This window comes from Oryx dammah, unplaced genomic scaffold (genome assembly GCF_014754425.2).
Source record: "Oryx dammah isolate SB20612 unplaced genomic scaffold, SCBI_Odam_1.1 HiC_scaffold_12, whole genome shotgun sequence".
NCBI lineage: Eukaryota > Metazoa > Chordata > Mammalia > Artiodactyla > Bovidae > Oryx > Oryx dammah.
This window is the reverse complement of record NW_024070196.1, coordinates 4021234-4045224: the sequence shown is the minus strand read 5'-3', so window position 1 is coordinate 4045224 and position 23991 is coordinate 4021234. Positions and strand designations below refer to the sequence as shown.

The window sequence follows — 23991 nt, the reverse complement described above, 5'->3', positions numbered from 1 at the left end:
GGGAATTAAGATCCCATATGCCTCGGAGCAACTAAGCTTCTGCCCTGCAACTAGAGAAAGCCTGTGCATTGCAATGAAGACCTGGCACAGCCAAAAAACCATCTTAATGTGAGATCTCATCATTATAACTATGATGGAATTTTGTATAAAGCACATTACCAAAATTGTTTAAAATTTTATTAAGTATAATTGATTTATAGTGTTAATTTCTGCTGCACAGCAAAGTGATTCAGTTATACATATATGTATCTTTTTCATATTCTTTTCCATTATGATTTATCACAGAATATTGAATATAGTTCCCTGTGCTATATAGTAGGACCTTGTTGTTTATCCTTTCTATATATAATAGTCTGCATCTGCTAATCCCAAACTCCCAATCCAGCGGTTACCTGGCCCCCCTCCCCACTGGCAACTCCAAGTCTGTTCTCTGTGTCTGCGAGTCTGTTTCACACATCAGTTCCTTTGTGTCATATTTTAGATTCCACATATAAGTGATATCATAGGGGATTTGCCTTTCTGATTTACTTCACTCAGTAGGATAACTAGGTCACCGATGTCGCAGCATTGCGTTGCCAGTGTTTTGGCGATAGATGTGTTTCCTTTTTAGTTCATTCAAGTGTAATATCTTCAAGCGTTGCAGATGTCTGGTGTGATGTATAGTGGTGACTATTTAGTAAATGACCAGTAATTTTAAATGAATTAATGTGACGGAGTTCAACATGGTAATACCATTCTTAGGTTAGTTTGTTCTGACTTGTCTTCTCAGTTCTGTTAATTTTTTCTTTCTTGTTGGATTGGTTCATTTGTTCAGCAGATATTTACTGGTGTCTGGTGCTGCCCAAGCGCTGCAAAGATAGTAGGGAGCGAAACATACAGTCCTCTGTCTTCATGGAGAGGAAGACAGACAGTAGACAAATGAGTCTAGGATGTGACTTCAGGTGTTGGAAAGGGCTGGGACGGAAACGGAAACAGTATGGCCATGGAAAGAGTGTGTGTGTGTTTAAGTGTGAACGGAGCAGCCCAGAAGGAGAGAGGGATGTGCTCCCCAGTCACCTGTGGGTGGGCTGAGTGTGTGGCAGCCCCAGGGGCCCCCGCGCGGCTCTGGCCCATTGTGTGGACGGCAGCAGCTGGTGCTAGAGGTTTTGAGAGTGATCACTAATGGAAGGGGTCTGTGGTACCAAAGCTGCTGCGGGATAACAAGAACAGAGAACAGAAAAGACCATGTCCTTAAACCATAGATTTAATGACTCTACTTCTTTGAAGATGTTGAACTGATAAGACGGCATTTGTTATAACTCAATAAAATTGTATGTGAGAAGCACTCTGCAGACCTCTGAAACCCGTCCCAGGTGAGATCACTGTAAGCCAAGCTCGGGATGGATGTCCACGGGGCGTGGTACCAAATGTGCCACAAGCGCGGATGAGAAAATGGTTGTAATCAGAAAGATGCATTGCTCAGCTTCTGTTTAAATTCTTCGCACACAGACCCAGTGCCAGTTTTTATTCAGTTCTCTAAATTCTTTGGATCTCTAAAAATTAAAAGAGTATTAGAAAATATTTCAACATGCAGTACATTGCTTCTGGGGTAGGTGTGCCATGCTATTCCAGCCCTAGTGAATAGTTAATGCCTTGGACGATTCCGATTACCACAGGTTGCCAGGCCACCAGATAGCGAAGCCAGTCCAAGATCTGTCCGTATAAGAAGTGTGTGCGCTCCCAGCTGAATCTCAGTTAAGGAGGTTGCTCTACATCTAGCCACGTAGCAGGAATAGTCATTGTTATTTATGCCACATCTATTTTCTAAAAGTAAAATGGTCTGCAATAAAATCCCCAAATATAATCCCAAACAAGAATAAAAGGTAAGGGTCACATCCTGAAAGAAAGGAAGCGGGAATGACGAACTTGGAAAACCAAGGACAATGAAAACTACCATTAAGTTAAGCAAGCAAAAACAGCTCTGGGCTATTCTGCCATGGTTCATCAGAGGGAACTCATTGCATGTTAAGAAGGAAGGCATTAGTTCACTGATAATACATATCCTATCCTGGTCCCTCGGCTAGACTGTGCTGAGGGCACTTCACACGTAGTATCTCTATTAGCCGTGTTATACATGGAAAGGCAGACTTTTCATACATGTCGTTCATCTTACACTGAATCTCAATGAGGAGTGCATGTGTTTCTTTAGCTGCCTTAGAAGAATGATGCTTGTTGTTAGGATGTTCCATTCAGAAACACAGTTCTGTATTTCACAGAAAAAAAAAGTACGTGTAATATTCAAAAACTTATTCTCTCAAGACCATTTCGTCCTCTGCAAGAAACCAATTGTCTTTTATTATTTAAATGATTGTTAAGGTGACATTTACGATCACATTATCACCCATTTTATAACAAAGACGCATATACTGAGGTTTCACAAGTGAGTTATTAACCAAAAGCTGTTCTGGCCTCAGCCTAGTGAGGAGAGAAGGTGCGTGACAGCCTTCTGCCGTGGCTATTCTTGGCTGGGTCCGAGAGAAAGGCCAGCTGGGAGGGGAGCTGGCGGCCGGGAGCGGGTTCTCTGTGCTGGGGTGTGGCTCTGAGACCCAGGGCCCACCTGCGTTGCCGCCCCTGCGGCTCTACTGGCAAGTCTTCCCTTGACTTGCAGTTCTCGGCCACGGGGGCGTTTCTGCAGATAGCCATTGGTGAACCTGCACAGTTAGGGTTGGTGAAGAGTCAAGGGGGCAGGGATGGGAGGATCTCCTTTAGCACTGTGAAATTCAGGTGACTGGAACTCAGAAGGAATACGGTAAGTCCCCTACATATGAGTGAGTTCTGTTCAGAGAGTGCTTTCATAAGTCCAACAAAGTTATCTAGGTACCCAACTAACATCACTGTCTATATACTGTACTTTTCACACAAATACCACATAAAAATCAGGCAAACAAAACAATGACACACTTTTATAGTACAGTACCATGAAAAGTATGGTACACAGTATGGTAGCTGAACAGACACAGGAGCTAACTTACATGACTGGACATGCGAATGCACGCTCCCATCTCTGGAAGGTCACGACCTGGAGGTTCATACGTAGGGGACTGACTGTAGGAAGGCTGCTGCTGAGGAGCCAAGAGGGAGTTCCGGCAGGCTGTGGCCATCCCCTCAGCGCCCTTCCACTTAAGGGGGATGCGTTTTAGATCTGTTTACCCCCCTGGGCGGGTTGAGTAAGGGCCAAGGCTTGCAGTCAGCGCTGGAGGGGGACACTTCCTTCCTGTGACCTTAATGAGATGTGAGTTTATTTGGTCGGGGGTCCCTGCTGTCTATAAAAATCCTGTTGTTGCCATTCACTGACCAAATCTGTAATAGGTCTTCACTCCTTTCAATATTATTATTACTTCGGTTAGCCTAAGAAAAGATGAGATATAGCAACGAATTAAAGAAGCCCAAATTCAGGGAGAAAAACCCTACTCATTTCTGGAAATAATACAATTTGGTACACCTTGAAAATACTTTTCTATATATTCTAGTTCACAGTTGGGGCTTTAAAATTTTCTATTCTATTTTCCTCCCCATCCACTCATCTTATCCACCCGTGATTTATCATCTGTCTGTCTGCCTATCTATCATCCATCTATCTGCCTACCTACTTATCTTATCCTTCCATATATTCATATTATCCATATTTGCAATGTCCCATCACATTTTCACTAAAGCCCTTATAGTGGAATAAGTGGAATACAAAGAGTAGAATGTATCTTTTTTGGCATTTAACTTAGCTAGAATAGTAACACAGACACGGGCAAGGAGAGGGACAAGTCACTTTGAAATAGGTAGTGTTTTCTGCTGTACCTGTAGTGAGGATAAAGAAAGTTTAGATTAAAGAATGTATCGCCATTAAATAATATTTCATAACTTCATAAAAAGGATACGGGTTATTGATCATCCTCTTCAGATCGACCTTCTCTTTGCAGTAAGGGCACGTCTGCTTTTTACCAACAATACACCAGCCTCGGATGCAGAATTCATGAAAGCTTAGGGATCTTGTTAGGGAAGCTTCTGGATATTGAAGGGCAAGGTCTACTTCATGATGATGTGATGGAAGTGACCCCACCTGTTGGGTGGAGTGGTGGACGCAGAAATGGCTCTCGGTCATGACTTGGGTGTGCCCATTGCTTTCCTAGAGCCTCTGCAGGACAGTGAGCTTGAAGTCAGAGCTTATGACCCTGAGGAGTTTACCGATCTTCTTAGCCTTACATGTTCTGACCTCAGATTCTGTGATTAAATTAGACAAAGAATGTGGATGTGCTTTTTTTACAGGATGTCTTATGTAAAATATCCTCACTTTTGGGGCATTTCTCTGCGTTTATCATAGCATCTCCCCATTTGGCTTTTTGGGCACCTACCCATTACCATCTAGACAAGTTCAAATTATTTGTGGTCAAATATTTGTACAGATATTTCTATTAGCTTCATAAGCTTTTTCTCAAGTTTTTATTACTGATAAGGAGCCAGTTATTTTGAAATAGAATATATAGAATCTAGGCACTTACAGATTCATTTGTATACAGTTTCTTATACAGAAAGATCAGTGCTTTGTCCCCAAAGCTGACGATGAACCATATGTTTTCCCTCAGCACCAGGGACTGAGTCCTACAGAGCTTGAGTCAAGTCAGTCTGTGTCATGACTTTCTGTGTACTTACGTATCTCTGCTGGGCAATGTGCTACCTGTGGGACAGTGACTCATTCACCTCTGTGCTCAGCACCTTAAGCAGTGCCTAAGTGCCTGTTTGGGGGCTTCCCAGGTGGCACTGATGGCAAAGAAGCCACCTGCCAGTGCCGGAGATGCCAGACTCAAGTTGGATCCCTGGGATAGGAGGACCCCCTGGAGGGGGAAATGTCAGCCCACTCCAGTATTCTTGCCTGGAGAATTCCATGGACAGAGGAGCTGCACTCCATGGGGCCTCAGACAGTTGGACATGACTGAGCAACTAAGCACACAGTCACACACACACACACACACACCTATTTATTGACTGAATATTTGAATGAATCATTCGAAGCCAATTACTATTGCAGACTTACTTTCCTCAGGTTCCACAGCTTATAGATTTGAGTAGCATTTGGGGCATTTGGGGCTTTCCTGGTGGGTCTGTGGTGAAGACTCTGCCTGCCAGTGTAGGAGACGCAGGTCCAAACCCTGGGTCGGGAAGATCTCCTGGAGAAGGCAGTGGCACCCCACTCCAGTGTTCTTGCCTGGGCAATCCCATGGACAGAGGAGCCTGGTGGGCTACAGGCCATGGGGTCACAAAAAGAGTTGGATGTGACTTAATGACTAAACAACAAACATAATGATTAACTATGAGATTCATCGTGTTGATTTATTTCTATAGTCATTGATCCCAGTGTGCTTTCCCTGATCTGCTACAGCACCCATGTAGACGTTCCCTCACTAACGGAGGGCGTGGAGGTGGAGACCATCAAGGCCACGTGGATGATTCCTTGGTATTAGATAGGTGTGCGACCGAGAGTTCCTGTTCTTTTATGTTCTTGGAACTGGGGTCACTTTTGCATGTTTGGGTTAACATAAAGTGTATTATAACAAAGATATTGAGTCAAAACCTGTACAGTTCTTCATTCAAAAGAGCTGGAGTATAGCCCCATATCCCCCAGGTATGGCATTCAGGGCTCACTGAGCAAGCATTGAGATGTTCATCTCCTCTTTAATATCCCCTTTTATCTTCAAAATCTCATATGAAAAGCCTTCACTCCAGAAGAATTTCTGCAGAGCAAGACTCAGATTCCCACCCCTTGTTAATATGATTCATGTTTGCCCACTCCTTGCTAATATGACTCATGCTAAAACGCGCCATTAATAATACTCCCTGCAAAGCAAATTTGCAGGTGACTACATTTTCGATTACATATGCACACATGTACAACAATCCCTAAGGGCTTTTAAAGGTGGAGAGAGAAAATATTTCCACTTGCAAATGGCAGAAGGGGCTCTGTTCCAACATTTGAAAACTAAATCATATTTAAAACTAGGACCAGACTTGGAAAATTTCTACTAAGAATGATAGGTTTTTGGGAAATGTATCACACTGAAAAACCACATAGAAACCCACATGGGATATCTTTGTGTTTCTTACCTTAAAATGTTAAGACTTAAATGTTGGAGTAAAGGCTCCTATTACATTTCAGATGCATTTGGTCCAGTTTTTTACTCTCAGGATTGAATAAATGGAATCTGTCCAGATTAAACAGAATCAAATCATGAGTGCTGCACGTCTGCGGTATTACTGACTGAGTTTGGTGGGCTTCAGAGGCAAGAGGCAGATGGTTTGATCACCTTATAATGCCAGAGCTTTGAACTGACTGAGTGTACAGCAATATTATAAAATTGATATTGTACTATAAAATAAAGATAAATGATGCCTTCTTTTCCCTGTATTAAGAGAAGAATTAAAATACTGATTGTTGGTCAATGCAAACACAACTGTGGTATCCAGAGTTATGTGCTCAGGCAGTGCAGCCTGCTTGGCTTAGGGCTCTTGATGCCAGCATCTTTCAGCACATGGAGCCCTTCCTCACTGTTGCTGGAGTCCCAGAGTGGGCTGGTTTCCAGGGCCAGGCTGGTCTGGCCCCTAAAGATCCCTCCACCGGTGGATAGTGATTTGGGGCACAACCCATAGGCCAGGGAATCAAATGGTCCAAGAACCATGTGCTCCTGTTTTGGTCCCTTCCTGTGTAATTTAAGGTGTCCTCTTTTCAAGACCAAAGCTGATACTTGGCTTTCCCCATCACCACTGTTGACACAAGCAGGTTCCTGAGAATTATTTCCAGGCAAAACACACCACCATTAATACCGTAGATGTGCAGCACTCATGATTTGATTCTGTTTAATCTGGACAGATTCCATTTATTCAATCCTAAGAGTAAAAAACTGGACATTGTCATTCTTATTCTTGTGAGATTCAGACAAGGGGTCTGCCAGGCAAGTCCTGAGCTCTGCCCTGCAGCTGAAACTGCACTCTGTTCCTCACTTCCCCACCCTCTCTTCCCCGGTGCTCACTGGCTACCTGTGTGCTTAAGGCTTCACCGGCTCTCCCAGCCAGCCTCTGCTCAGATGCTGCAGCCCTCCTGTCTGTGTGGCCTGAAGATTCCTTTTTAAAAAAGAAATTACTGGGGGGAGGAGGAGGGAAAGAGGTTTACCGCCTACTAACTAAGAGCAGTTCATTATTCATCAGGGATCTAAGAGAGTCTCACTAAGAAAATGGACAGGAGCATAAAGGCTTGGGTTTTGGGGAAGGGAGCTAAGCAAGGCAGAAGGAAGTGGGGAGAAGGAGGAGACAAAGGAGGAGGGGGGTGATGGGACAGTCTTCCCTGATTTTCCATCTCCCAGTGCTGGCTTGAGGAAGGCCAAATGGCCTTCCATGAAAAGGATACACATGCTTGCATGAAAGCTGGTAGGTGTTTTCAATGAGCCCTTCTTCATCAAGTTCCACAATGATCTTCTGCCCACACACGGCGCAGATGTTGTCCGACAGACTCCTGGTGGGCATCCCACTGACGCTGTAGAACTATTGGGGGACAGGCCCAGAGCACACATCATGTTGTGAACACAGGGAAGCCACTGCCAGCTTGAAGACAGAGAGGCTTTACTGTTTCTCTGCTGGTTTAGAACTTGAAACGTTTTTTCCCATAAGAATAATGCTACCGTGGGGTAAAGGTTTCCCAGGCAAAACCCCACTGAACCCCAAAGCACATCACTAATTATAACCATCTAACTTCTCCACTGAGGAATCCTTTAAGAGGAACAATTTTATCAAGGGTTATAGTTCAGAATGACACGGGAAGCTTTTTAAATTCATCCAGAACCTGACCCTTCCCCTTATTCTCCCGAGACTCTGATTCCCAGATCTCAAGTAATGCCAGACATCTATGTATCTTTTAATTAAGTTTAATATAATTAAAATTTTAATCAATTTAAATAAAATCCCATCTGACTATAAGGAGTACAAAGACTAATCCCATTAGAAAGCAGTGCCTTTAGAATTCTAACTTGGGACATTGCATCTCCCCAGGGGTGTGGATGAGGAGCAATTCTCAACATTAGCAGCACATTAGAATGTCTAAGAAGCTTTTTAAAAAATAAAATATTTATTTTATAATTGTTTTAGATGTAAAAGATACAAAGATAGGATAGAGTTCCCATACCAAGTTTCCTCTGTGATTAACACTTTACATTTAGGGTGGTACATTTGTTACAGTTAATGAACCAACACTGATGTATTATTATGAAATAAAGTCTATACTTTGTTCAGATTGCTTGGTTTTTCTCAAATGTCCTTATTTTGTTCTAGAATCCCATCCAGGATACCATTAATTGTCTTATCTCTTTAGGCTTCTCTCTCTCTCTTTTTTTTTTTTTTTAAATTTTTTAGGCTTCTCTTGGCTTTGGCAGTTTCTCAGACTTTGTTTTTCTTCCCTATGATTGACAGTTTGGGGGTGGGGGCAGTGTTTGTAGAATGTCCTTCACTTGGATTTTAGCTAATGTTTTTTTTTCTCTTGATTATGCTGGGCTTATGAATTTTAGGGAAGAAGAGAACAGAGGTGAAATGCCACCCTTACCACATTGTGGCGAGGGTGCGCGCTGTCAACATGACTCACCACTGATGATGTTGACCTTGATTACTTAGTTTGAGATAGTGTTTGTCAAGTTTCTCCACTCTAAAACTACTTTACTTTTTTCTACACTGTACTCTTTGGAAGGCAATCACCATCACCACGAGCAGTTCACACTTAGGGAGTGGGGAGTTGGGAGTTATGGTCCAATCTGTATCATCAGGGTTCTCCAGGGAAATGGAACACGGGATATGCATGTGTGTGGGTCGGGGGAGAGTGGGTGGAGAGGGGGAAAGGGGGAAAGGAGAGAGACTCATTTTCAAGGCCTGAGGCTGGCAAGTCCGGAACCTGGCGGGCAGGCTAGCAGGCCAAACTCTGGAAAGAGTTTTCAGACTTGAGGCAGAACTTCTTCTCTGAAAAACTTCAGTTTTTGCCTTTGACTGATTAGCTAAGACCCATCTATATTTTCAAGGGTATTTGCTTTCCTTTAAAGTTAATGCTAAAGCTGAAACTCTAGTACTTTGGCCACCTCATGCGAAGAGTTGACTCATTGGAAAAGACTCTGATGCTGGGAGGGATTGGGGGCAGGAAGAGAAGGGGATGACCGAGGATGAGATGGCTGGATGGCATCACTGACTCGATGGACGTGAGTCTGAGTGAACTCCGGGAGATGGTGATGGACAGGGAGGCCTGGCGTGCTGCGATTCATGGGGTCGCAAAGAGTCAGACACGACTGAGCGACTGAACTGAACTGGAAGTTAATTACAGCTACAAAATACATTCAAAGCAACATGTAGACTCATCTTTGGTCAAACAACTGGATACGAGAACCTAATCAAGTTGACACATAAAAGCCAACCGTGCAACCTTCTTAAAGGTGGAATATCTCCATACATTATGTGGAATTTGTCTAAATAGGAAATCTGTCTATTCTCATTTATATATCTACCTATTTAATCATTCACTTATTTCACTGTGGACTCATCGATATTTATTCTATACTTCGAGTTATAACCCAGTACTATTTACTACGAAACTACTGCTACTACTGTGTTGCTCAAATTGTTTCAGCCTTGGCTACTGTGTCTCTTTGACATACCCTCATCATTGTGGGTTTTTTCTTGGGTGGGCTTTTTCTGAGAACTTCCTTACTTTCTGGCCCTACAAAATACTCTGGGGTCATATTATATGTTCCCTGCCAAGACCCAGAATCAGCCGTTTTCCCAAGGAACACTGTTTCCTTTTATTATAGACTGGTATTAGAAAACAAGATCAGAGCACTTTGTGTGCTCACTGCTACTAAGCTGTCATTGCTTCTAGGGCTTCTTAGTTGAGAAAGCAAGGAGATATACCTGTATACTCTAACCCATGTGTATACACATATCTATAAAATATTTCTATATATATCATCTACATTAAGATACATATAATCTATGTTAAGATAAACACGAGTTCAGACTGATGTCTTTGACTCTGATCCGTTCACAGATCACTCTAGCCTTCTTTCCTTGCTTATATGTAGCCTTCTGAGAGTAAGAAACATAGCTTCCATGACCAGTCTTCCATTCACTTGGAGTCCAGTTCCAGAATACATGCACAGTGGTAATCAGGGTATCCCCATAGCCCTGAGGGAAACTTACTTAATGGAGTACAGTGCTTACATACAGTTCCTTTTGCTTTTAATCTTGGATCTCCACTCATTTCAAAGAGGCTTAGGTCAGCACTTCTCCCCGCCGCCCGGCCCCGCCACTGCAGAGAGGTTATTTCACACATTTGTAGTACAGTGGAATTCTCTTGTCACAGTCCACGTTCTATGCTGGCATTCCCTGACATCCTCCATGACTTGTTTTAGATTTGCACACTTCAGGTTTAACCTTTCTGCTATAAAGTACTGTTGGTTTTGACAGATACATCATGTCATACATTCACCATTAGAGTATCGTGCAGAATAATTTCACCACTCTAACAAATTCCCTGGGCTTCACACATTCAACCCTGCTGCCTCCCTAACCCTCTTGGCAACCACTGGTTTCTCTAGCATCTCCACAGTTGTACCTTTTCCAAATTGTCATATAAGTGGGATCATATAGTGCAGACTGGCTTCTTTCACGTAGCACTATATATTTACGATTCATCCAACTTTCTGCATGGCTTAATAGCTTATTCCTTTTCCTAGGGAGCTTTTAAAGCAAAGCAGATGCATTGGCTGCACTCCCAGAGTCTGACTTAATTAGTGTGGGGCTCAGGCACTGGTTGTGCTGCTTCCTCTTTACCTCTGTCACAAGCACATGAATAAGTGCACATACACACGTACACACACACACACCATCAGCTGAAGTCACTGGTGGTTGCACCAATGGCTTGAGACAGTACTTGGTGGTTGGAATGAGGATGGTAGGAGATGACAAGATGTCATAGGCTGGTGGGATGGAATCAGGTGAGGAATTTCCATAAAGCTGGGGCTTAAAGACTTGGTTCTTTTGCCAGGTTAAATCTTTTCTTCCTGGTCCACTGGAGAACAGAGGACATTCAACTCTTCCTCTCCTGTCCACAAGCAGGCACAAGAGGCTTTGGGAATTTGTAGATGGGGGATGGCTCTGGTTTCTGTGGGAGGAACTGGGAGTGAAAATGCTCCCCTCTGTGCTTGCCTTAGACCTCACTAGAAAGGCAGCTGTCTTAGAGATGACACAAGGCTGGCCATTCCAGCATTCTACCACAGAAGTTGGACTCCAGGCTCTAGAGAAAGAGTAAGATGGAGTCTACAGAGATGGGGAAGGGGAGGTGGGGGATGAAACAAAGGCCTTGTCGACTCAGTCCTGAGCCGTAGCTGGAGGGGAGGACAGCAGTCCAGAAGGCCAGTCTTTCCTCGCTGCTCACAGCGGTTTCTCCACTTCATATCTGGCTGTGTGCCACTGGATCACACCTGGAACCTTTGGGATGTAAGTTTTTAAGAGATGCGCGTATGTTAGACACAGATGGTTACTCCTAATATCTGCATCTGGAATCCATCTAACCAGAAAGTGTGTCCATTCTGAGTTTTAATTTTAAGAGCATTAAAAAGCTATTAGCGATTTTTTTAATTCCAGGGAACAATATACAGTCAGAATACATTTAGCACACTTTTAATCTCTTCTATTGCTTCAAATGCTATATAATGACAGCTGATCTTTATGATGGTTATTACCCTGAGGTATTGATTGATTCTAAAGTGCTTTATGTGCATCAAATATGACTTTTATTTGCATCAACAGATAAAGGGTTTTGTTATTGCTGAATTTTTACTAATCCTTTATTTTTATTTTTTAGATTAATTTTTACTAAACCTTTAAATGTTGGCAATTAGAGAATGCTAGATATGGTTACTTCCAGATAATTTGACACCTGGAGAATCCAAGGAGCAGTTGGGCTGGCAGAACCAAAAAACCCCTATTTCTGAAAATGGGCACAAATGTGTAAGATGAAACCGTTTTTCTACATACCAAAAATGATTTCAAAGAATGAGAGCAACGCTTACCCCTAGAGTAGAAGCCATGTAGTCCGAACAGATCTCTGCAAAGTCTCTCCCCATTACTCCATAGTAGAGGCCATAGAACAAGGACACGATGCCCAAATCCATGGAATCTCTAGCTTTGATTCTATTGAAAACAGCAGCCAAGGGAAGTAAGAGTGGGCATCTTGCGGGGGCAGATGGTCTCGGGAAGGGCTGCAGCTTGGAAAGTATCTCTTGCCATGGTATCTAACAGAACCTTGAGTGTATTTTCCCTCATTTATTTGTTTGGTGTTTCTTTTTTTTTTTAAGTGAATTTAAAATTCTCTCCACTCCTTTAAATTTTACCACTCAAGGCTAAGTGGGCAAAATAATTCTTGAAAGAGTGTTTAACGTCTTCTTTGGACCGCAGTGCTGAGACAAGCCAAATCTAACCAGAGGTTCTCAAGCTTGGCTGTCAGTGGGAAAACCTGGGCAGCTTGTAAAAAATCTCCATCTGCAGGCTGCACCCTGGGCCAATTACATCAGCTCTCTAGAGGTGGGGCCCATGCAGCAATATTTTTGGAGGCTCTCCAGACAAGGATGATTGCAGTGGGGAGCTAACGTTAGGAACCTCTTTAATAGTTCAATGGTTCTCAGCCCTAACTGTATGTTAGGATTACCTGGGGGAGATTTAAAGTATATACTAATACACAAGCCTATCTTCTAGGGCTCTAATTTAAGTGGCTTGGGGTGGGGTCTGGACAGTAGCTAGGGCTGAGAAGTTTGATCCCTGTGATCAAACTTAGATTTTATAGAATGCTTTCAATAATCTTACCTAAAAATATTGGAGATAGGTAACAGCCCTACTTTGGTTTGAAAAATGGAGACTTATGAAAAATGATTGCTTAACCTGCCAATTGGTACCAGGAATCAAGCTCACATTTTGAGGTCATTTGTTACTATGCCATAGTTGCTATGTGTTCATAAAAAAAATTTCATTTTGCAAGTTGGATATTTCAAATACACTAGGATTCTCTACAACAACTGCTATTTCTTTATTTTTAAATTTATTTTTAATTGGAGGATAATTGCTTTACAATGTTGTGTTGGTTTCTGCCAGATAACAAATGTGAATCAGCCCCTTCCCCACCCCTGCCCACCACCTTCTTTTCTTAAAGGTAAATGACCAAGTGAAGTTGCTCAGTTGTGTCCGACTCTTTGCGACCCCATGGACCTTAGCCTACCACACTCCTCTATCCATGGGATTTTCCAGGCAAGAGTACTGGAGTGGGTTGCCATTTCCTTCTCCAGGAAATCTTCCCAACCCAGGGATCGAACCCAGGTCTCCTGCATTGTAGGCAGACGCTTTACCGTCTGAGCCACAAGGGAAATCCATAAGGTTTCTTTACAAAGTGAATGATTAGCTCCTGATGTAGTATCCGGATCTTAATGATCACACTTTCGATTTGCTCCCTCTGCAAGAGTCTCTAATACTAGCAATGGGAGTCGGTGGGTCTGCCCGAGGCAGGAAGGAAGTGGAGAGAGGAGGGGAGGTGGGAGTCCATCTCTCTCTGGAACCCTCTACTGGTTGTTTCTGTGCTCTGTTCACTTGAGGAGGAAATGGTACAAGCTGTGCAGACCTGGAGGGCAGAGGTCTTTTGGTCTTGTGAACTGGGCATTCTGACACAGTGGGCAGCTTCATCCTTCCAAGATCTGAAAACTGGGGCAGTGACGAAGAATGAAGATGACCTCCCCTCTATGCCCAGGGGAGCATGGACTTATAATCTAATTGATAAAAAGTGTAGCAATGAACTTGTAGTTCCAAAGAAAAGAATCTCAATACAATTGTGCTCAACGACAATTAGTAGTGAAAAAAATAGTTCCTTCACATCTGAGGGCTTCCCTGGTGGTTCAGCTGGTAAAGAATTTGCCTGCAATGTGGGAGACCTGGGTTCCCTAACCCCTGGGTTGGGAAGGTCCCCTGGAGAAGCTTCCCACTCTAGTATTCTGGCCTGGAGAATTCCATGGATAGAGGAGTCTGGCAGGCTACATACAGTCCACGGGTTTGTAAAGTCAGACACGACTGAACGATTCTCACTTCATTTCCCATCTGAAGGGTTAGGTTCTTCATACACCTCATTATAGGAGAATTCCTGGATACGGATCTTAAAATCATACAGATAATAATTTTGGGGGTAACTACAGTCCCAAGTGACTCCATAAAAGTAAAAAAATATTTTACATACATTAAGTAATACAGACAGTATGCTGAAAGAATAATTCAGTGTCTTTCTATAGCGTAAACAAATAATAATAGATCTGGACAGCTGTATTCTATCCCTTTCCTCCTAGGGAATGGTGGGAGTTCCCTCTCTGAAAATTGCATGAAATATTTATGAAATCAGATTGCTGTGTTGCCACAGGAAGAGCCCTTCCCCCCAGGGCTGGGTCTCCATCCAGTTTTCTTCCTTATTTTATGACTTATGGGTAGCTAACTTCTGCCTTTCAAATTTCTAAGGTTCCAGAGATTTAGATTAATTTTTTTTGGTCACGTGGCCTGTGGGATGTTGGGTCACTGACCAGAGATAGAACCTGCACTCCCAGTTGGGAGTTCCAACCACAGGACCACCGAGGAGGTTCCAGAGTTAGAGGAATTTTGACGTGAGAGATATTCCAGGGATTTTCATTTGAGTGGTTTTCCACAGCTAGTATGTCCACCATCCACAGTGGTATGTCTCACACTTCCTTTCCAACACACAGGTTGATTACAGCTCTGCCCCTGAGAACCTCACTCACAGCACGTCTCAGCAGCCATCTTCCCAGTGGAAACAGGATTCTGAGTCATGGATATTATTATCCCAATATCCTTTATTTCTCCCTAGACTTTGCTGCCCTGTTACCTCTTCACTTCTCTTTCAATGTCTAAGTACTCAGTTTCTTCTTTGACTAAATGTCTCCAGCAGAAGAGATTTAGAGCAGAAACAAAATTCTAGAGCAGTGCTGTCCAATGGAAATACAGATTGGACATAATTAAAAAATTTTCTTATAGCCACAAATAAAAGGTAAAAAGAAACAGATCAAATAATTTCACTAAAACATCCAGAGTACTGTCATCTCATGTAATCATAAAATGATTTTCTTATATGGTCTTTGAAACTCAATGTGTATTTTAGACTTACAGCACCTCTTATTTGATATTTTAAGTGTTCAGTAGTTACCTGGGTTGGCAGCTACTGTATTGGATAGCATAGTTTTAGGGGCTTAAAGAAGAAAGATCTATAGAGGGATATGACTCTTAAGAATTTTGTAGAAGGGAACTTTTTAGCTCAATAAGAATTGCTCCAACAAATATAGGCCAACTTTTAATGATGATGTCTTTAAAGCTTATAATTTTTTAAAACCTTTGAAATCTGAGTGTTCTCTTCCTTTTACTAGTTTCCCCCTGTGGCATCTATGATACCAATGATAGTACTATAAACAGTGTGTCCCTGGAAAACTGCAGGGCCAAATGTGGCTTCCAGACACTGAGAACTTGACCAGGTTAATGCTACAAGTAAGTGCTTAGAGACTTCAATATCTTAATTGGAGATACTTACCTGAAAAATAAATTGAATCCACACATTGTAAATATGATAGCCAAATAACCCACAACACCAAGTGCATAGCTGAGTTTGTAGATTAGAAGAAACCATTTGTAAACCAATCTGTGGAGTGAAAAATGGGGAGATGCACCAAACATGATATATTAGAAAATATTTTCTCTTATTCAAACATTGTTATAAGTCAGTTTTTAGTTTCTAAAATTCTGTCCATTTTACAATACACAGAACATGAATATATCATATCAGCTAAACTCCATGATAATCTAGAGTTTTAATATACTATCAACAAGCAATATATAGACAGTACTATCATGCACATGTGTTTCTATGTATATATGCCTGGAGAATCCCAGGGACGGGGGAGCCTGGTGGGCTGCCGTCTATGGGGTCGCACAGAGTCGGACACGACTGAAGTGACTTAGCATAGCATAACATGCGTATATAAATTCATTGTGACTTATGTCCTCATGGAAAGGTGACCTTCGGGGCTAGTTATTCTACACGAGGCCCTGTCGACCTCCCTCTCTGATTGGCTTACAGTGGCTTTGGCAGGAGTCCTTGGAGGCAAGCGAGCGATGGGAGTTGTCCTCCCCGGAGCCTCTCGCTTCCCGCCCGGCGCTGCCCCGGCCCTCGCGCGGCCTCACTCACGCGGCCCCCCGCAGCCCTGGAGCAGGAGCCCGGTGCACTTGTTTCCTGTGCTACGTGGCCGGGCCCTGTGTCTGTCCCACACTCACCACGTGGCTTTCAGGGCTTTCCCCCTTCCCACAGGGTCCACATGGGGAAGTGAGAGGGTGGGGGTGCAGGGCAAGGATGGAGCCCATGTGGAAGGAGCCGTGGATCCTTTCTGCTTCCCCTGCTCCAGGCAGTAAAAGTTCTTAGGAAAACCGCCTGCTGCTTCCTGCCTGAGAGAGCCTGGGCTGGGGATGGGGCGCGGCTCCATTCCTGGTTCCGAACACACAGGGGCTGGAAGGAGGGCGGGCTGGGGGCCCGGAGGAGCGAAGGGGGTGCTGGCACACTGCGCACGAGGGGAGGGCTCCCCGTTTGCCCTCAGCCCCTTCCCGCCTCCTTCTCTGGAACCCCTCTCTTGCATTTCTCCCCAAACTTCATTCAGAATCTCCCTCTGGAGACAGGGCCCCACGCTTTCGCCTCCGACCCTGGAGCCCTGTCCCCACATCTCACCTTCCCTGGCTTCCTCCCTGTTGGAGCCATTGCACCAAATGCTTATGTTCTATATTATTACTGATGCAACGTTTCAGCGTTATTTTATTTACTTATTAAAATTTTTATTGAAGTATAGTTGACTTATGACATTATATTACTTTGAGGTGTACAACATAGTGATTTGATATTTCTATGTATTACAAAATCACCACCACTAGGAATCTAGTTACCATCTATTACCATAGTTATTATGATTTTACCAACTCTACAGGCAGACCTAGCTTTATTACACTTTGCAAACACTGCGTTATTATCATTAAACAGAAGGTCTGTGTTAACCCTTTGTTGAGGAGGTCTATAGGGACCACTTTTCTAACAGCATTTCCTCACCTTGTGTCTCTGTGCCCCGTTTTGCTAATTCTTACAAGATTTCAAACTTTTACATTATTATCATATTTGTTTTGGTGATCTGTGATCAGTGATCTTTGATGTTACTATTATAATTGTTTTGGGGCACCATAAACCACACACATGTAACATGGCAACCTCACCTGATAAAAGTAGTGTGTTTTAACTTTACCACTGCTTGGCTTTTCCCCCACCTTTCTCCTTCTTCTCAGGCCTCCCTATTCCCTGGGACACAACAATATTGAAATCAGGCCAATTAATAATCCCACAATGGCCCCATTATTCAAGTGAAAGGAAGAGTTGCATATCTCTCACTTTAAATCAAAAGCTAGAAATGATTAAGCTTAGTGAGGAAGGCATGTCAAAAGTAGAAATTGGCTGAAAACTTAGGCCTCTTGCATCAGTGAGCCAAGTTATGTATGCAGAGGAAAATGCTCGAAGGAAATGAAAAGTGCTGCTCCAGTGAATATACAAACGAAAGCGAAACAGCTTTGCTGCTGATATGGAGAAAATTGTAGTGGTCTGGAAAGAGGGTCAAACCAGCCACAACATTGATTCTCTTAAGCCAAAGCCTAATCCAGAGCAAGGCCCTAACTCTCTTCAATCCCCTGAAGGCTGAGAGGTGAGGAAGCTGCAGAAGAAAAGTCTGAAGCTAGCAGAGGTTGGGTCATGAGATCTGTCAGGAAAGACCCTGTCTCCATAACAAAAGCGCAAGGAGAGGCAGCCAGGGCTGATGTAGGAGCAGCAGAGAGTTACCCAGACGATCTGGCTAAGATAATTAATGATGGTGGCAACAGTAAATAGGGGCTTCTCTAGTGGCTCTGTGGCAAAGAATCCGCCTGCCAAGCAGGAGACATGGGTTCAGTCCCTGGGCTGGGAACATCCCCTGGAGAAGGAAATGGGAACCCACTCCAGTATTCTTGTCTGGGAAATCCCGTGGACAGACGAGCCTGGTGGGCTATACTCCATGGGGTCGCAAAAAGTCAGAAATGACTTAGTGACTAAACAACAGATTTTCAACACAGGCAAAACAGCCTTCTATGGGAAGATGCCATCTAGGACTTTCATACTTAGAGAGGAGAAGACAATGCCTGGCTTCAAGCTTCAAATGACAGGCTGACTCTCTTATGTAGCTGGTAACTCTCAGTAGAAGCCTAAGATTTGAAAATCTTAGGGTCCTGAAGAATTATGCTTGGTCTACTCTGCTCTGGGCTTCCCTTGCAGCTCAGTCGGTAAAGGATCTGCCTGCAGTGCAGGAGACCTGGGTTGGGAAGATCCCCTGGAGAAGGAAATGGCAACCCACTCCAGTATCCTTGCCTGGAAAATCTCATGGACAGAGGAGCCTGGTGGACTGCAGTCCATGGAGTCACAAAGAGTCGGGCACGACTGAGCGACTAACACACTACTCTGCTTTTGCTATATAAATGGAACAACAAAGCCTCGATGCCAGCACATCTGTTTGCAACATGGTTTACTGACTACTCACTAACCCCCAGGGAAAAAGATTCATAATATTGCTGCTCATTGACAATGCACCTGGTCATTCAAGAGCTCTGATGGAGATGTACAATGAGATTAATGCTTTTATGCCTGTAACATATCCATTCTTTAGCCCATGAATCAAGGACCGATTTTGAATTTCAATTCTTATTAGTTAAGAAGTACATTTCATAAGGCTACAGCTGTCATAAACAGTGATTCCTCTGATGGATCTGGGCAAAGTAAATAAAAAGCCTTCTGGGAAGGATTCACCATTCTAGATGCCATTAAGAACACTTGTGGATTTGGGAGAATGGCATTGAAACGTATAATATCATGTAAGAATCGAATTGCCAGTCTATGTCCAATGCAGGATACGGCACGCTTGGGGCTGGTACGCGGGAATGACCCAGAGAGATGTTGTGGGGAGGGGGGTGGGAGGGGGGTTCATGTTTGGGAACGCATGTACACCCGTGGTGGATTCATGTCAATGTATGGCAAAACCAATACAGAACTGTAAAGTAAAATAAAAAAGTAAAAAAAAAAAAGAATGTAAAGAATTGTTAAAAAAAAAAAAAAAAAGAACACTTGTGGTTCATGGGAAGAGGTCAGAATATCAACATTGACAGGAGTTTGGAAGAAGTTGATTCTATCCCTCATGAATGACTTGGAGGAATGTAAGCCTTTAGTGGAGGAAGGAGTTGCAGATGTGGTGAAAATAGCAAGGCAGCTAGAATTCAAAGTGGAGCCTGAAGAACTGCTGCAGTCTCATGATGAAACAAAGAGGAGTTGCTTCTTATGGATAAGTAAAGGAAGTAGTTTCTTGGGATGGAATCTACTCCTGGTGAAGATGCTGTGAAGACTGCTGAAATAACAAAGGGTTTAGAATATTACACAAACTTAGTTGCTAAAGAAGCAGCAGGGTGTGAGAAGACTGACTCCAGTTTTGAAAGGAGTTCTATGTGGGTAAAATGCTATCAAACAGCACCACATGCTACAGAGAAATCGTTCATGAAAGAGTCGATCAATGCAGCAGACTTCACTGTCTTATTGGAAGAAATTGCCACAGCCAACCCGACCTTCAGCAACCACCAATCCGGTCAGCAGCCACCAACTTGGAGGTGAGACCTTCCACTAGGAATAAGATTATAACTCCTTGAAGGCTCAGGTGATGGTTAGCGTTTTTTAACAATAGCTATTTTAAAATGAAGAAATGTACATCATTTTTTGGATATAATTCTGTCACACACTTAATAGGCTACAGTGTAGTATAAACATGCATAGTATAAACTTTTATATGTACTGGGGAACCAAAAAACTTGTGACTTGCTCGGTTGTGATAGTCACTTTATTGCAGTGCTCTGGAACCTGACCCAAAAGCTATGCCTATATATTACGTCCCTGAAACTTCCTTTTTTGGTAACTTGATGTTTGTGCTTCTTAACCCCTTTCACCCATTTCATTCCCCCACTCCCTTCCCCTGTGGCAACATCTATTTGGTTCTCTGTGTTTATGACTGTTTCTGTGTTATGTTTGTTCATTTGTTTTTTTTTTTTTAATATTCCACATGTAAGTGGTATATGATATTTGTCTTTGTCTGACTTCTAAACTTAGCATAACCTTCTAGGTCCATCCATGTTCTCAAAATATGCAAACTTTGGTCTTTTTAATGGCCGAGTACTATTCCATTTTATGTGTATACTCCCACTTCTTTATCCATTAATCTATTAAGGAACACCTAGGCTGCTTCCATATTTTGGCCATTGTAAATAATGTTGCAATGAACGGGGTGGGGGGCACATGTTTTTAAGTTGGTGTTTTTACCCAAGCCATACCCCAGAGAAGAACTGCCAGATGGTAAGGTGATTGTATTTAAACGTTGTTGTTGTTGTTGTTGTTGCTGCTGCTGTTTTTTTAGGACTCTCCGTACTGTTTTCCAACAAACAGTGGAAAGCCACAGATAGTGGCTCCAACAATTTACAGTCCCATCCACAGGGCACAAGGGGTCCCTTTGCTTCACAATCTTGCCAACACTAATTATTTCTTGTCTTTTTGATAATCACGATTCTGACAGATGTGAGATAATATTTCATTGTGGTTTTGATTTCCATGCGATTTCATTTCCCCGGATGACCGATGAGCATCTTTTCCTGTTCCTGTTGGCCATCTGTATGCCTTCTTTGGGAAAATGTCTATTCAGGTCCTTGGCCCATTTTAAAAATGAATTGTTTGGTTTTTTAATATAGAGTTGTATGAGTTCTTCATATATTTGGAGATAAACCCCCTATTGAACACAGCATTTTCAAATATGTTCTCCCATTCAGCCGGTTACATTTTCATTTTTGTTGATGGTTTCTACTGCCATGTAAAAACTTTTTAGCTTGATGTGGTCCCATTTGTTTACTTCTGCTTTTGTTGCCCTTGCCTGAGAAGACAGATCAAAAAATATTGCAAAGACTGATGCCGAAGTGTGTCCTAACTATGTTTTCTTCTAGGATTTTTATGGTTTCAGGTCTTACACTTAAGCCTTCAATCCATTTTATTTTTGTATATAGTAGAAGAAAATGGTGTCGTTTCTTTCTTTTACATGTAGCTGTCTGGTTTTCCCAACACCATTTACTAAAGAGACTGTCTTTTCTTCATTGTATTTTCTTGCCTCCTTTATTGTAGATTAATTGATCACATTAGTGTGGGTTTATTTCTGCACTCTCTACTCTATTTCATTGATCTAAATGTGTGTTTCTGCCAGTACCATACTGTTTTGATTACTATAGCTTTGTAGTTTGGTTTGAAATCAGAGAGTGTGATACCTCCAGCTCTGTTCTTCTTTCTCAAGATTGTTTTAGCTATCTGGAGTCTTTTGTGGACAAATTTTAGGACTATTTGTGAAAAATGCCATTGGTATTTTAATAAGGATTGCATTGAATCTGTGGATTGCCTTGGGTAGTATGGATTTTTAACAATATAAATTCTCCCAGTTCATAAGACCGGTATATCTTTCTATTTACTTGTGTCATCTTCAATTTATTTTATCAGTCTTAGAATTTTGCAAGTACAGGTCTTTTACTTCCTTAGGTAGGTTATTCCTAGATATTTTATTCTTTTTGATGCTGTGATAAATGGGACTGTTTCCTTAACTTCTGTGTTTCATAGTTCACTGTTAGTATATAGAAATGCAACATGCTTCTTTGTATTCATTTTATATCCTGCAACTTCACCAAATGCGTTAATGAGTTCTCGTAGTTTTCCAGTGGCATCTTTCGGATTTTCTGTGTATAGTACTATGTCATCTGCAAACAGTGGCAGTTTTTCTTCTTCCTTTCCAATTTAGATTTCTTTTATTTCTTTTTCTTCTCTGATTGCTACGGCTAGGACTTCCAAAACTGAATTGCATAAAAGTGATGACAGTGTGTACCCTTGCTTTGTTCCTGATCTTAGAAGATAATTGTTCAGGTTTTCACTGTTTGAATATGAGGTTAACTGTGGGTTTGTCATAGTATTTATTATGTTGAGGCATGTTCCCCCTATACCCACTTTGTTGAGAATTTTTATAAATCGATGTTAAATTTTGTCTAGTGCTTTTCCTGAACCCATTGAGATGATCATGTGATTTTTTTTTAATCATTTGTTTAGTTAATGTTCTTTATCATGTTGATTTATTTGTGGATGTTGAACTGTCCTTGCATCCCTGGAGTAAATCCCACTTGATCATGTTGTATGATTCTTTTTAATGTATTGTTGAATTTGAATTCCTAATATTTTTTGAGGATATTTGCATCTATGATCTTCAGGGGTACTGACCTGTAATTTTCTTTTTTGGTAGTGTTTTTGTTTGGTTCTGGTATCAGGGTAATACTAGCCTTATAGATTCAGTTTGAGAGTGTTCCCTTCTCTCTCTCTCTCTCTTTTTTTTTTGAATAATTTGAGAAGTTTAACTCTTCTGTAAATGTTTGGTAGAAATCTCTGTGAAACCATCTTGTCCTGGATTTTTGTTTGTTGGAAGTTTTTTGATTACTGATTCATTTTTATTACTAGTAATTGGTCTATTCAGATTCTCTATTTTATGTTGATTCAGTCTTAGAAGACTCTATGTTTCTAGCTATTTATCCATTTCTTCTAGGTTGTCTAAATTGTTGGCATATAATTGTTTGTAGTAGTCTCTTATGACTCTATGTTTATGGTTGTGATTTCTCCTGTTTCATTTCTGATTTTATTTGGGCCCTCTCTTTTTCTTGATGAGACTGGCTAAAGATTCATCAATTTTGTCTCTTTTCAAAGAAACAGCTCTTGGTTTTGTTGATCTCTTTTATCTTTAAACGTCCCTATTGCATTCATTTTCACTTTGCTTTTTATTATTTTCACTCTTTTACTAACTTTGGGCTTTGCCTGTTCTTCTTTTTTTCTGGTTCCTTTAGATTTAAATTTAAGTTGTTTATTTGAGATTTTTCTTGTTTCTTGAGGTACACCTGTATTCTTATAAACTTTCCTCTTAAAACTGATTTGCTGCATCCCATAAGTTTTGGACCTTTGTGATTCCATTTTCATTTGTCCTGAGGTGTTTTTTGACTTCCTTTTTTTATTGCTTTATTTACCCATTGGTTGTTTAGTAGCACATTGTTGAGTATCTATATGTTTGCATTTTTTCCAGGTTTCTTCCTGGAGTTGATTTCTATTTTTATATTATTATGATTAGAAAAGATACTTGATATGATGTTGATCTTCTTAATCTATTGACACTTGTTTGACATATGGCCTAGCACGTTATCTATCCTGGAGAATGTTCCATGTGCCCTTGAAAAGCATTTGTATTCTGCAGTTTTTGGATGCAATGTTGTATACACATCTATTAAGTTCATCTGATCTAATCATTTAAGGCCCATATTTCCTGACTGATTTTCTATCTGGGTGATCTATTGATATAAATGAAATATTAAAGTCCCCTGCTAATATAGTATTGCTGTCAATCTCTCCCTTTATGTCTGTTAATATGTGCTATATGTATTTAGGTGCTCTTATCTTAGGTACATGATGCTAAGTCACTTTAGTCGTGTCTGACTCTGTGCAACCCCATAGCCTGGCAGCCCACCAGGCTCCCCCATCCCTGGGACTCTCCAGGCAAGAACACTGGAGTGGGTTGCCATTTCCTTCTCCAATGCATGAAAGTGAAAAGTGAAAGTGAAGTCGCTCAGTCGTGTCCGACTTTTCGCGACCCTATGGACCGCAGCCTACCAGGCTCCTCTGTCCATGGGATTTTCCAGGCAAGA

At 41.9% G+C, this 23991-nt stretch overlaps 1 protein-coding gene across 2 annotated transcripts in view; it reads right to left on the bottom strand.

Annotated features, from left to right (window-relative positions):
* Nucleotides 1-1225: 1225 nt before the first annotated feature.
* RNF175 (ring finger protein 175) overlaps nt 1226-23991 on the bottom strand; it is a 55006-nt gene continuing 32240 nt past the window's right edge. Inside the window, exons 4-8 of one of the 2 annotated variants that reach the window (XM_040251414.1) lie at nt 15674-15781; nt 12123-12243; nt 7430-7563; nt 3912-4013; nt 1226-1723 (exon numbers count right to left, since the gene is read on the bottom strand). In XM_040251414.1, coding sequence (XP_040107348.1) covers nt 1603-1723; nt 3912-4013; nt 7430-7563; nt 12123-12243; nt 15674-15781 — 586 coding nt within the window. In that variant the 3' untranslated portion in view covers nt 1226-1602. The remainder of the gene's footprint in view (nt 1724-3911; nt 4014-7429; nt 7564-12122; nt 12244-15673; nt 15782-23991) is intronic. The other variant, XM_040251416.1, reaches the window with a different exon arrangement.